Raw genomic sequence first — 14,670 nt, forward strand, 5'->3', positions numbered from 1 at the left:
TCCATTGTGTGTATACACCACATGTTGCTTGTTCATTTATCTGTTGTCGGACACCTGGGATGCTTATACACTTCAGCTACTGTGAACAGTGCTGCTATGAATGTGGATGAACAAATATCCCTTCGAGACCTTGCTTTTGGTTCTTTTTGGTACATGCTCAGAAGGATTGCTGGGTCATATGGTAACTCTATTTTTAATTTTTTGAGGAACTGCCATAGTGTTTTCTACAACAGCTCCACCATTTTACATCCCTACCAATAGTGTACAGGGATTCCAAGTTTTCCATATTCTCATCAACACTCATTGTTTTCTGGTTTTTCCAGGAGTCATCCTAATGGGCGTGAGGTGGCATCTCATAGTTTTGATTTGCGTTTCCCTAATGATTAGTGATGCTAAGCAGCTTTTCATGTGTTTTGGCCATTTGTATATCTTCTTGGGAGAGATGACTATTTAAGTCCTTTGCCCATTTCTGAATTGGTTTGCTTGTTTCTCCATGTTATTTATCAAACACCTACGTAACGCACACCCTGTGTCAGTAACATAACTGTGTTACCCTAATAACCCATAAGACTGGTTTTCTCATGAGAAGCCCAGGCGCACCTGTCCAACATCACACAACCACAGGATAAGGACCCAAGAAACTTGGCTCCTGAGTTCTCATATGTGATTTCTGGGCTCTGTTGCCTTCTGAAGGACTCCTACCCCCCCCCCCCCCGCCCCATCCGTTTTTTCCCAGTCCTCTTTGGTAAGCCTTGGACATTTAATGGATCAAAAAAGAGGCGTAAGGGTTGAAGGCAAGGTGGCCCAGATCCCAGAGAGTTGCTATGGGCCCTACCTGGGAGGCAGCCCAGAGTGCTATAAATGTAGGAAACTTGAGGCTCCTGTTTCCCAAGAGGGCCAGAAACAGTTCTTCTAGGGCTATAATCGTTTGTTCCATTCAATGTATTCGCTGCAAGGAATTTCACTGGGAACACAGAAGACACAGCCATAAAACTAAGATGTGTGAGCAGTTATTTTGAGGATAATGTGTCTTGAGGACTCTACGCCCAGGCAAATTTAAAAATAAGCAGGTTTCCAACAACTAAGGATGGGCCAATCTCTGAGGTTATTGAGTAAAAAGTCAACACTGTAAAGTCAATTACACTATTGACAGATACTCTTACAAGGAGATTTCACATCATAATTATATGCAAAGGAACCCAGCAAATACAAGCTGTGTAATGATCAGCTAATAAAAGTAACACTTCATCTATGTCAATAACAGTTTCCGAGTTAAGACAAACAAACATGGCCTTTGCCACTCAGTGGTGGAAAAAAAAATCCCTGAAAGACAAATATTTTCGCTTAAGGAGAAGTCGCTTAGACTCACACAGAAAACCTGTCACACAAAGCAGAGTCGGAAATTGGTCTTTAGTGGGTGAGTCTCTGGCCCTCCCTCCATCCCTGGCTGAACTGATGGGGGCAGTGACATAAACACTGAACACCCCCAGGATCCCTTGGTCACTGTCGTGGGGTCTGGCAGACATCTGCTATTGTTTTAGTCTCCTGTGGGCTGTTTTCCTTTTAACCTTAGCTGAATTCAGGTTCGGCTGACACATGGTCAAATTAAAAAAAAAAAAAAAAAAAAAAAATTACAGTGAATGTGGAAGAGCAAAACAAGATCCGTTCCCCACTCCCACCCCAGAAAACTTATTAGTGGGTTTTAGATAGACACTGATTCTGCAGATACCTCCGTGGCTGTGTTTATGTTTATTCTTTCTGGAAGCATCTCAGTGCCTATTATTTGCCAGGCATTTGGGACTTAAAGAAGGCAAAGTATTATAAGCAAGGGTCCTTGACCTTACAGAGAGCACACAACACTCCTCTCCCCCCTTCATTTCTCCTAACACTGAAGTGGAACAATGCATTGGTAACGCACAATGGTTTTCTTTATTGGTCATCTCTTCTTTATGGTAACCTGTCTAGTTTTGGCAAACAGCAGTGGCACATTTATTGACAACTTCTCTGATGCTCAGGAAGGTCCTGAGACCTTGCGTGCTTTCATGGTGGACAGACATGTTGTGCCATTTTGCAGCTACTCTCACTCAGCCCCAAACGCACCCTTTTACAGTGTTTCAAAGGCTGGGGCTGGGGCTGGGGCTGGGCTGTTCAAGCCACACGTCTGCTGTACCACCTGGCTTCACATTAGGCTTGGATAACAGGAGTTGCCACTGAGGGACTGGGAAGGGGGTGGAGGAAGAAAGGACACGCTCCTTCTTGTGTGTGTCCCGTTCACTTGTAGTGGTAGTTCATTCCTGTAGTAGCTGCTGAATCCAGCTGTGGTCCTCCTAATGCTTACAGAACCAACTTCTTCATGTTCCCTTAGAGGACGTGCGCCAGCAGGAGATCCCGAGATCTCCTAACATCCCTCTGGTCCTTCCATACGTCCCTCCTCTGAGATCAGAGCCTCTAGCCCAAGCTGAGGGGTGCCCCTCAGAGGTCCGGATCTCCGACCCCAGCTCCTCTTCTGAGGTCTGAGCCCCACTCCCATGGGGCAACCATCCCAACCTCTTCCCTTTCTCCTCTTTAGCCCGAGGGGATGCGGCTCCTTCCAGTGACTACCTTCTCCAGGACACCTGGAGATCTCTTTTCACCCTTCCAGTTAGCTGGTTAACAACTTCCTATCTGGTTAATGGTTCTTAACATGAAAGTCTCCCTGATTGAATACCTAGTGTTATCTCTGTCTCCTGACTGCACCTGAAACCTGTTTTGTGGTCTTCTACTGTGGAAAAGCCAAAGTGAGGTGCTCATTGGACTGGATAAGTGGCAGCTCTTTAACCAGAGACAAGACTTCATTGTTTTGCTGTGGGGTTTTGTTATCTTCTAACCAGAACATAACTAGAACACCAACAACAAAAAAATCAGCGTTTTAAATAATGCCTCTTGGGAGTACTAATCAGTAAAATGTATGATAACATACACCACGAGGGTAATAATTAAAATGAGGGGGTGGCTCCTGCTGAAGGCCAACTTGGTCTCATGTCTCTCCTCTCCCTGTGCCCTTCTACGAGGAATGGCTGGAGCCACATCCAGATCCACGTGGCAGGCGCCGAAAGACTGCTCAAGACAACAAACTGAAATCTACACTTAGAATATGCTAATGAACATAGATTGTTGTTCCACATGCAAACAGTCTACAGTCTCAAAGTCCTGTCAACCAAAAAGGTAAGCCAGGAGGTGAGGCAGAAAAGATGTTAAGTAAGAAAAGAAAATGGAATGTGTTTCTCTCATAATGTGAGGCAAAGGTGTTGATACTTTGGCTGCATGGAAAAGGCTTATCATTTAAGAACTCAAGAATTACTGACCTACAGATAACCAAGAAAGATCCTAGAGAAGTATAAGAGAGGGCCTTCCATATATTTTTGGAAAGTATCACCATATTGGGCTAGCAGAAATGATAAGTGGTTTTCTAACTTTATTATTATTATTCTAATTCCAACCACATTCCTTCCTTATCAGGTCCTAGACACCAGCGTCTGCCCTGAAGACTACGGCAAGCGAACCATTGACAACAGAGAAGGACACACACACAGGAATTTTACTACACTGAGTCACCCGTTAAAGGGCCACAAGCAAAATATGGGGGCTTTCAAAGGAAAGGGGAATTCATCCAGGGCAAGCTCAGAGGCCATGTTCAGAAAAGCTTTGGGAAGCAATCATTTTTGTGATGGACCCTGAAGGAGGTGCATGTGAAGGCTGAGGGAAGTCTACATAGAGGCAACCGAATGGATAAGATCGGCCAACGCTAGACATATCTGGGGAACAAATTTGGTTCGAGGACACCAGAGGACTGCGGTTATGTCAGGCTGATGTGTGGGAGCCATGGAAGGTGTTTCTGCAGACGGCTGGAGAGGCACATTTTAGGAAATGAGTCTGACAGTGGCTGATGGGTGGGCGGGAATGGGCAGAGAAGCAGCAGGAAAATGGGAGGCGGCATCCACACTGGCACACATGTAAAAGGTCTAAGCTAGCGAGAGACCCTAATCCAGGGCCGGCAGTGGAGATAAGAAGGATGGAAGAAGGAAATTTCCCAAGGAAGAGTTCATGTGGTTTGGCAACTGACCTGATTCTTGGAAGCAGGGGAGTGATGCCCCATGTTATTTCTATCCCACTAACCAAAGGCACTTTTCACACATGATTTTGCATTTCATTCTGGAGGTAGACCAGTTAGCCTAGAATCTAATGAACAACTTGCTCACCACTTCCTTCTCCCCACCTTGTCCCACCTTCTTCAACAAAAAAGCTTAATTTGTCTTCATCTCCTCATCTACAAAGAGACTAAGATAATTTGAGCCCAGAAGGAGAAGCTGGATTGGGGTCCCTGGGGAATTACTTTGCCTTTTCTTTAAAAAAAATTTTTTTTAATTACATTTATTTATTTTTGAGAGACAGAGTGAGACCAGGTGAGAGTGGGGGAGGGGCAGAGAGAGACGGGGAGACACAGAATCCAAAGCAGGCTCCAGGCTCTGAGCTGTCAGCGCAGAGCCCTATGCGGGGCTCAAACCCACAAACCATGAGAGCATGACCTGAGCCGAAGTCGAACGCCTAACTGAGTAAGCCACCCAGGCACCGCTACTTGGCCTTTTCTTAACACCCAAACCAGGTTGATTGTCTTCACTCCTTAGAGGCTGGTCCTCTTCATCCCAAGTGGCCCCGTGGGACACATGATGCCCTTCCCACTCCTTCCGGCAGGCTTTGCCCAGCGAGTGCCTCCCTTACCTCACAGCTGCCGTCATTCCAATGGGAGTGATTGGCAACGGCCGAACTCCAGGAAACAGCCCGCGGCTCAGAACCCGTGCTCCATTTTGTATCACTCCTGGAGGAACTGGAAAAACAAAACGGAAGAAGATACCACACATGAATTCAACGGTGAACATTTCTGTTTTGAGTCAGAAATTCTGGATACATCAGGAAGAGAGAGAGAGAGAGAGAAAAGAAGAGAGAGAAAGTGATTATTATAGGCACAAAGAGTGAGCAGTGATAGAAACACACACACACACACACACACACACACATACGCACACACGTAGAAGGGGAAAGAAAGATACCACGCCTCAAGAAAGAGATTTGGTCAGCCATGTCAGACCAATACCTTACAATCAAATTATTGATGCGTTGGTTTAAAAAAGGGTGAGTTTTCAAAAGTGGGCTTCAAACATTACTTCCTTGCGTTTATTAAATACAAGCTTTTCTTTCCACTCAGACCCTAACAAGATCTCGAGAACACTAACACAAGTCTAATAGCAATGACCAAACAAAAGCATTTCTTCATGCTTCTCTGGTGATGGTCAGAAGCTGAGAACATCTTTCTATCTGTCCTTAACCTGACAAGAGAAAACAGGAGCCAAAAGAAAAGCAAAGCTGATTTTATAAGCTACTTGGCACCTCAGTGCTCACAACACAGTGTGTGCTCACAACGATTTCGGCCGCCAGAGGAAAGACCCCTTCCTCAGTGTGGCTGGGAGTGGACGGTTGGCAGGGTGGCTCTGGCTCCCGTCTCAGAACCATGCACAGCCCACTCTGGAGGACCCACTGCCTCCTTCCTCGAAGCTTCCCCAAGCAAATCTCCCCAGAGTTCTCTCACCATCCCGCCTTCTCCTAAATACACACATCCCTGGAGCAATTGTAAGCCAACCTTTGTGCCAGTGCCCATCAGATGATGTCTGTTTCCATACAAACCCACAGTGGGCTCACCCCTGTATGAGGGTTTACACCAGGACATCCCCGATCGTCCATCTTTTTCGACCTCCCAGACAGCAGTTTCATTAGGTTCAAGCTAATATTCTTACTGTACAACCAACCCTCCTCCATGTGTCTCCAGGGCCAGGCGTGCATTGGGAAGCACTAAGGCAGGGCTTGGAGTCTTAGCTTTCATTTCAGTTTCTCTTGTGTGACTTTGTGCAAGTTACTGAAATCTCTTCTTCCTTCTCGGAACAGTGTCCTAGGAACCCTTCTGCCGTCAATGTCCTCAGTCCCCAGGGCTCTGGCTGTGTCCATGGAGCCCCCCCCCCCCCCCCAGTCTCATCCAGAGGCAAGGTGGATAAATCATGCCTTCTCAAACAAAGAGCCTCTAGAAAATTATACATACAAAAAATGTAAAACCCTTCTGGATATTAAGTGTTAAAGTCAGTATTATTTGTGGAGAACACTCTTTACAAAACACAGACTTTTTATTCCTGTAATGTTTAGGCCTCTAAGGGCATGTTTCCATAAATTTTCTGAACCTTTAACTAGAGGTCTTTCATGTAGGATGAATGTCCACTCCTGAACATGGATGATGTTATACAGGCCGATTCCTAGAGAATTCTGTGGCTCTTGCTAGAATTTTTGCTATTTCTCTTCCAGGTTTGTGTAAGGCTCTTGCTATTGGGTTTTATAAAAGGTGGATGGGAGACAAAAACCAGCACTTGAACCAAGTACTACTAATGTAGTCCAGGGGTCCAGAATCTTTCCATTCACTTACCACATTTAACCGTGACCGTAGGCTGAACTAGATCAGGAACTCTTACCCGTTCCTTACTATCAGCCTGGTTTCGGATAGCAGATCATCTGAGACAGGAGACTTACCAGGTATCTAAAAGCATGAAGCCTGTTATAATGTAATACTGGAGGGAAGTATCCTATTTGGCTTCGTTGATGAGTTCTTTCTAAGGAAGAGTGTCTAAAATTTATATTAACTGATCTATATACTCATTTCAAGACCTCCTCTACAGCTACGAGACGGCGTGGTATTAGTGTGAACACAGACACACAGATCATGGAAGAAAACAGAATCCAGAAATAGACCCGCAAATATGTGGCCAACTGACTTTTGGCAGAAGGTATCAAGACAATACGATGAGGGGAAGCAGAGTTACAACAACCGGCGATCCATTCAGGAAAAAAATGAGCCTTGGTCCTTACCTCATGGCCATACACGAAAGTTAATTAGAAATGGATCATAATGCAAATGTAAGAACTAAAATTAGAAACGTTTTAGAAGAAAATATAGGAGGAAAAATACGAGCAATTCCCAAGGACAGACATGCAAAAATCAGTAGGACTCTAGAGTCTGTAGAAGAGGCTTCAGGTTGCTTGAAAAGAGAGGCTTTTAGTTTGTCTGTCTGTTTTGGAGATCGCGGGAGAGGGTTTTTCAGTTATCTTGCCGTATGGTAGTCTCGTTGAAATGGCCAGAAACCACAGGCTCAGTTCCATTCTGATAATACCAGTGAAGATATCAGTCACTAAAGATCTCATCTAGAACGGCGAGCAAATCTGATAGAAAGGACTACTTGTTAAAATCACTTAAACGCTTAAAATCTGCACCACAGTCGTAATTCTTGCCAGCAAAATTATTACAGTCCCATATACAGACCGTATCGATGCATGGATTAACATACCGAGTATCTGCTTATGTATTCCATGAAGGGGATGCAGGGTCGCCACAGCTAAGGGGGACAGACAGAGAATTAAAGAGGTAATGGAAATACACTGTGGTAAGCGGGGCGAGCGGCCTATAGGCATGACGGATGGAGGCATCTAACCCGAAGTAAAGGGTGTCTGGGAAGACTTCCTGTAGAACTCCAGTCGGAGTTGGCATTCAAAGGCACAGGAACGGCACATACAAGGCCTGGAAGTAATAAAAATTACGATGTGCACAAGAACAAAAACTAACTTGGCTAAAACGTATGATCCCTCTGCAGGAATGAGGTGCGTTTGGGCTTCATCCCATGGATATGGGGAAAACCACGAAAGGGTTCTGAGCGGGGGAAAAGGTCTGCAGCACGGCGGCTGAGAGCCAGACTCTGATGTTGGAGGGGTCCAACACCATCTCTGCATCCCATCTCTGGGTCTGCATCCCATCTCTGTCATTTACTGCTTGTGTCCCCTGAGCAAGCCACTTAAGAGGATGGGGACAGAAATGGTATTTATCTCACAGAGTGGAGACTTAACTGAGTTAATAAAGGCACTACTGTTATACAAAATTACCTCTTAGTCATCAATATTATCATCATCAACATCAACATAACCAACATCCCCTGAGCATCCTGAGGCAGCCTGTGCTTTCTCCATTCCAGGTGAGCCCGAAGTCCACAAGAACAGAACAGAACAAACCCAGACCATGTTGGAAGAACTTAGCCATCTTCCCGGTCACAGAACGTAGCTGGAGGAACGGTGACAGCTCTTATGGGGCTTCTGGTCCCATGTCAGAATCACCCCTGTGGGAAATACCTGAAACACCTATAATTCTGGGACAAAGACTGGGGTGCCCTGGACAGTGAAGACAGCAGATGGGAGTCACATAGCATGGCCAGGGAGTCATCTGCCAGCCAAAGGAGAAAAGCAACCCCAAGGACAGTGCCCTAAGCCCAGAGTCCTCTGCCCAAGCGCCTAGAACTGTTATGCCCCAGGGGCGATGCCCTACAGGAGAGGAACAAAGAAAGGAAGCGAGCATGGACTGGGGACCAGCGTCTTTCGGTGTCCTCAGCTCATCTCAGCCTCCAGGGAAGAAGTGCTCTGCAGTGGTTGAGTACAAGCTCAGGGCAACATGGCCTCCGTCCGCCCCAGTCTTGCCTCCCCACTAGCTCTGCAGCTTTGGGCAAGTGCCTCAACTTTCATGTGCCTCAGTTTCCTCAGCTGCAAACCTGGTATAAACAGCTCATAGGAGTGTTGCTGAGTGTTAAATAAGACGACTGATGTAAATTGCTTAGCTCGGCGGCCGGTCCATTATATAAGCTCTTCATCACCATCTTGTCCGTCCTTCCACTATCCCATGCACCTCTCTACCTTCCTCTTACTAATTATAAGGAACAGGGCCTAAGGGGGGTGTTGGGAGGGGTGGAGGTCAAGACAGGGAGAAATTCTTCCAGTCTTTTATGCTTTTTAGATATCTCAACTCTGCATTTGCCCACATCTTCCGGATTAATGAAGTGTATTCACTTCAAAGAGAATCTCACGGACGAAGCTATTCCGCAGCACTAAAAGGCTTTCCCTGAGCCATTTCCTGAACCTCACAGACTTCTGGCACATAAACTAGGCTCTTCTCCTGACTCCTGGAGTTTGCTCTCAAATGAGCTGCAACTGAATGCTGCCTCTGCCAACCAAACCTGGCACTTCTCAGTCCTCATCACTGGCAGCGCTTTTCATGTTGGGATGGTGATGTGTTCATATTTGCTCATGGGCTGCCAGAAGCCAGCTGTGACACTTAACTATTCTCCCATCTTTTCTCCTTCCTGTCTCCATCCCCAAGCGTCAGGAACGTGGCTTCTGGAAAACGAATCACAGCCTGTCTAAAATGTCTGTGAGGTCCATATTAACCAGTCTTTGGTTCTGGGGACTCGGAGGGAGCATGAATCCATTCCTCAGCTGTTTTCCTATCAGCACGGTCTATCTGCCCCTTCCTTTTCCTCTGTATTGCCCTCAGGGTAAATCAGACCGAGCCCACCCAGTGTATTGAAATTGTACTGAAATTGTACCATGGCTCCAGCCCTCCAGCCCAGAAGAGTATAGTGAGAAAACTGGATATGCTTGTGGCGGTCACTGCAAAAGGCACAGGCCTCCAGCAACCATCCTCTCCTGTAAGATCAGTTCAACGTTCAGCTTTTACACACAAGAAGACACATCTCTGAGATTCTCGGGTTCCTGGGACGAGGCGCCAAGGACAGGGGCCCCACGGCTCCCACTTCTTGCTGACCATCCCCTTTCTCTTATAGCGTAGAGTGACTCTAAACTTCCTTATTTTTAGGCAATAAGAAAGTAACACGCAGAAAGAGGAGTGAACCAAGCAGCCCTGCTCACCGTGATCTAAGCGTGATCACCTGGAGGACCCAAGATAACCGTCTGTGGCACAAGACAAACTTCCCTCCACGCTCCGCCACCCTCGGTGTGGCCCCGTCCCAGCCTCCCCAGCCTCCTTCCCGATGCTCAGCTTCCTTGATTTTCACGGCTTCTAAAATTAACCTCTGAGCTCCTGCTGCCTTTGGAGGGCAGCCCTGGCTGACACCACCAGAGGCCATAAGTTGGGGAGCAAGTGCTTCCGATAATCCTTCCCCTTCCCGAAGTGGGACTTTCCACCTGCTTACTTAGAAAGATGCTGGGGAGGGGGCTGGAACGGGGGAGCCCCCGTCCTGGTCGCCTTTCTTCTCCAGTGCCTGGTGTGCTGGATGCACACTGTAGCTCCAGGGGGTGTGGAACGCTGCCTCCTTCCCTCACCTCTGCTGTCCCATTTGGTTGCTTTGTTTATCATCCAGAGTTCCTCTCTGGGAACATTCCAACTAGGGATTATATAAGCCTTTGAAGATGAGAATGGTGATCTGACTTCCTAACAATCCCTCCATTGGGGTTAAAGATGACTCACAGGGCTTGTCAGAGGGGAACAGCAAAGCAGGTACTTAAGTAGACTCTAGAAGCTGGAATTAGTCTATATGGCTACTTTGAAGGGAGAGGGGGAGGTGGATGGGTCTAGAAGCACAATCCAAAGTTCAAGAGATAATGAAGCAGCAATGTCCTGTGCTGATTTTTCTGGAAGTGGTGTCCTATAGCACATGCAAGACACAACAGCATACCTTCTAGAATGTTCCCCATGCTGCAAAGTGGAAAGTCTGGAAAAGATAACATCATCACTGGGGCTCCGGGGGATGGGAGTGGGGACAAAATGTTGAAGCCTGCGGTTTTGATTAGATGCACTCAGCTGCCTCATTGAAAGTGAAGCATCCGGTCGCCAGGAGAGACTGATGGGACCCATAAGGAGCCAGCTCAAGTAATACCAGGGGCAGGGTCCGGGGCAGGCTGAGCTCCCTTGGGGCACTGTGGGAACTCCTCAAAGATAAAGGGGCCTGGGGCGCCTGGGTGTGCAGTCGGTTAGGCGTCCGACTTCAGCCAGGTCACGATCTCGCGGTCCGTGAGTTCGAGCCCCGCGTCGGGCTCTGGGCTGATGGCTCAGAGCCTGGAGCCTGTTTCCGATTCTGTGTCTCCCTCTCTCTCTGCCCCTCCCCCGTTCATGCTCTGTCTCTCTCTGTCCCAAAAATAAATAAATGTAGAAAAAAAAAAAAATTAAAAAAAAAAAAAAAAAAAAAAGATAAAGGGGCCTGGCTGACTGTGATTCTCACCAGTTTCTTGAGAAGTTTCCTTCGTACCATCTACTCAGCTTGGAGCGTGGACGGTGGCTGGTTTGCCAGCCCCGAGCTAGCTTTGCAGATGCTGGGCGCAGGGGAGGAAGAGAGGAAACAATCTAAGTGGCTGCTGTACGGTGACCTTAAGTGGGGCGGCTATGAAGGTCGATGGCAAAGGAAAAGCCTTTCAAGTCACCCAAGCCAGGCTCTTACTGTTGGAAGTGACAGCAGCAGACAGACGAGCCTGGTGGCCCCTGTTCAAGCAGCATCCTAGCCCAGGAGGGCAAAACAAGGGGCTATAAATAGTGCATGAGGAGGCTCTGTAAACAGCTCGGCCACAGCGCAGCCTGGGGGCGGGACACAGGCAGTTGCGTGCAGATGCGAACCTGTGCTCCCCGTGTGCGGGCAGAGGGGACGCCTGAATGCTAGGCACCCACGTCCACACCGGGACACGTGCACACAAACACCACGAGGCAGGCCGCCCGCCCTCCACCACCGGGGCTGGGTGTCTGCCGCCTCTGAGCCTTTTTGGTGAGGAATCACCTTCCACTTTTTCCAGGCCTCGGGGGCAGCTGGCAGGGCAGGAGTATGGAGGCTGCACCACAGAAAGTATCTACCCTTTCTCCCTTCAGGAGGCCAGACACTCACCGAATCCCAGGAAAAGAAACATGAAACATAAGATAAGGACAAGGGGAGGGGGAGGAAGAGGGAAGCCAAGAAGTGCTAAGAGAAGACCGAGGCCCCCAGCTAGAGACAACACCCCCCCCCCCCCCGCCCTGCCCCCGACTCCTTTACTGGGAGGCTGACCAGTGGCCACCTGGCTTCCCAAGTGCATGTTCACTTCTTTCCTAAAGTCCTGTTCACATCTTCAGGGGCTTTGCTCCGGCCTGTTGACCATGTGCTAGCTTGTCCATTAGGGGATTTTACTAGAGACTGGGGCCCGATGGGAAGGAGAACACAAAGATGATGCTCCTACCCCCTCCCTAGTCTTTACATTTATTTCTTGGAGGCTCCTGCCAATGGTTCCTGCCTTCTAGGACACTGGAGCCGTCTTCTTGGCCCGGAGCTTTCACGAAGGCCGGGCTGAGGCTGAATTTCTCACAGAGCGAACACTGAGGTAAGAAGAAAGCCTTCTAAAAAAGCCCTACAGGGGCGCCTGGGTGGCACAGTCGGTTAAGCGTCCTACTTCAGCCAGGTCACGATCTCGCGGTCTGTGAGTTCGAGCCCCGCGTCAGGCTCTGGGCTGATGGCTCAGAGCCTGGAGCCTGTTTCCGATTCTGTGTCTCCCTCTCTCTCTGCCCCTGCCCCATTCATGCTCTGTCTCACTCTGTCCCAAAAATAAATAAACATTGAAAAAAAAAAATTAAAAAAAAAAAAAGCCCTACAGCTTTGACACATAAACACTGAACTTTTAAAACTCAAATTGTGCATTTCCATGCAAGTAAGACTATGGATACCCTGAAAAAATAATTATTTATAGTTTGAGTGTTATAGTGAGGGAGCGGGGAGAAGTTCATTTAGCCACTACTGATAATGGACTTCCATGGAAGCTGCTAGGGATCCGTTAATGACCAATCCCCCTGCCTCTTTCCCTCTTAATTCCATCATTCTGGTTCATCAAAAGCTTTTCTTTAAGCCAGTGATCCGGTGCTAACGAAGATGTGCACAGTGGCCGGTGCTAACGAAGATGCTCCTGAACCTTCTACGGCTCTGGTGAAAAAAGTGTTTTCCTCACGGTTAAGTCATGCAACATGACTCCCGAAACGGTTTCAGACTGTAACTTGGTTACAATCTGTCTGCACTCTTCCTGCAAGGTCATCTGAGAATGGAGTTTTGTTTTGTTTTCAATTTCTCTGCAACTTCAAACGTCATTTAAAAACCACATTACAGGGTAACTGCTAGTCACTGGACTGTGCTAGTTACACAAGTGCTTAGCAATGGCGTTTGCTTCTCGGAGGGGTGGGCAGCCTCTAACGCTTCAACTGCTGGCAATCTGAGATCAGCCAAGAAAGAAAGGGAATTCTAAGCCTTTCGGAGCAGGTAATGGCAGCCCCTGCCGGGGGGGATGAGTCTCTCCTGAGACACATCTCTCGGGTCTTTTAAAAGAAGGAAGGAGAAAGGACAGACTCAAATTTCCCAAAGCTGCGGGGAAGGCTGTGACCAGTGGAGGGCTAACTGTTAACAAAAGCACCCGAGAATGAACGTGGGGGATTTCCCTGACTCAGGGAGCCAGAGCCCCAAACAAGCTGAGGGCCCAGCCCCAAGAATGAGCCCGGTGGGTGCTGGGGTCTGCTGCATCACCTTATCAGCGTGTTCCGTCAACAGGAGGCTGCCACACAGCAATGTCCTGAGCAGACCCCAGGAAGTGAGCTTGGCTACCTGCTCAACAGGGTTCTGGGTGGGGGTGAAGGGGGGACCGGGGAACTAGCTTCAAGTCAGGAGGACGAGGGGACAGACAGATATCTCCATTTAAGGTCATTGTTCACCACTCGGGAAGGAGACCTTTCCAAGGCGTAGCTCAGAGGTGGGAAAAGACACAACAGAAGACAAGTTCAAGGAAGAAGTGCTGTTTCAAGCTTGACACTGCTCAGTGGCCAACGGCCGGTGAAGACAGGAGCCCTGCTCGGCAAAATCAGCCCGGCCCTTCTCTGTGACAGCTTGGAAGACTGGTGGGGATGATGCGGGGTGGGGGGTGGGGGTGCATCATGATGGTTCATTTCAAGGCTACTTCAAGGTCTTGCGTCCCCGTCTTGCCGGACTTTCCTCTCCTCTCTAGCTATAAAACGGCAGCCTGCTATTAATGAGGTCCCAAAGGGGAAAGAAATTTCTGAAACCGGGCACTGCTCAGTTCCATCACTGTTAGGCTGGCCCCACAAAGCCTCTTCTAGCAGAAACTACAAACTCACAGGAACTATTCCTGCAGGAGAAAGGAAGTTCTCTCCGCAGGAATCCACTATAGGGTCTGCTTCCCTTCCCCCAAGTCTTAAGCCCTGAGATTATATTAAAACTTTGTCATCCCGGAAACACACCTATGCATTCATTCACACATAGGCATGGCCGCACGTCTGCAGGCATATGCATGTAATCATGCACTTAGGTTAAGTTTTAAAGGGATTCTACAAGGGAAGTTCTACTTGAGAATTAGTTCTTCCTATGGCCTGGTATATAAATGAGAAGGTTAAGTTCACAAACTACGGTGCTGTAGGCTATAGAAATATCTACTCACAACCTGCTTGTATCTCAGGGGGAGTATTCAAAAGCATCATGGCACTGGCAGCATCAATGTCAGGATCTGGAAAAATCAACCAATAAATAACATTATTTACAACGGGGCCGGTGTCTGTGTGTGTTTTTTTTCCCCCTGCAAGTTACAGTTTATGAAAGCAACAGAGAAAAAAAAAAAAAATCTGGGAACAAGATGAGCTATCCCAAAGGCGACTTTCTTCCCTTTTGCGTTTGAGAGGAAGAAAGGTATTCTAGAATGAGATTTAAGGGGCAGGTTAGTAAGTTTCTCAGACAAAGCATGGTCCTTCCTCATTTC

General features: G+C 47.8%; 1 protein-coding gene across 11 annotated transcripts in view; it reads right to left on the bottom strand.

Moving 5' to 3' along the window:
* The window catches only part of FOXN3 (forkhead box N3), a 402,841-nt gene that overhangs the window by 16,273 nt on the left and 371,898 nt on the right, over window positions 1-14,670 (bottom strand). For 5 of the 11 annotated variants that reach the window (XM_045451831.1, XM_045451829.1, XM_045451828.1 and 2 more), the window contains 2 exons: window positions 14,356-14,421; window positions 4,759-4,864 (listed from right to left, as the gene is read on the bottom strand). In XM_045451831.1, coding sequence (XP_045307787.1) covers window positions 4,759-4,864; window positions 14,356-14,421 — 172 coding nt within the window. The remainder of the gene's footprint in view (window positions 1-4,758; window positions 4,865-14,355; window positions 14,422-14,670) is intronic. The other 6 variants (XM_045451833.1, XM_045451834.1, XM_045451830.1 and 3 more) reach the window with 2 other exon arrangements.

Source organism: Leopardus geoffroyi, chromosome B3 (assembly GCF_018350155.1).
Source record: "Leopardus geoffroyi isolate Oge1 chromosome B3, O.geoffroyi_Oge1_pat1.0, whole genome shotgun sequence".
NCBI lineage: Eukaryota > Metazoa > Chordata > Mammalia > Carnivora > Felidae > Leopardus > Leopardus geoffroyi.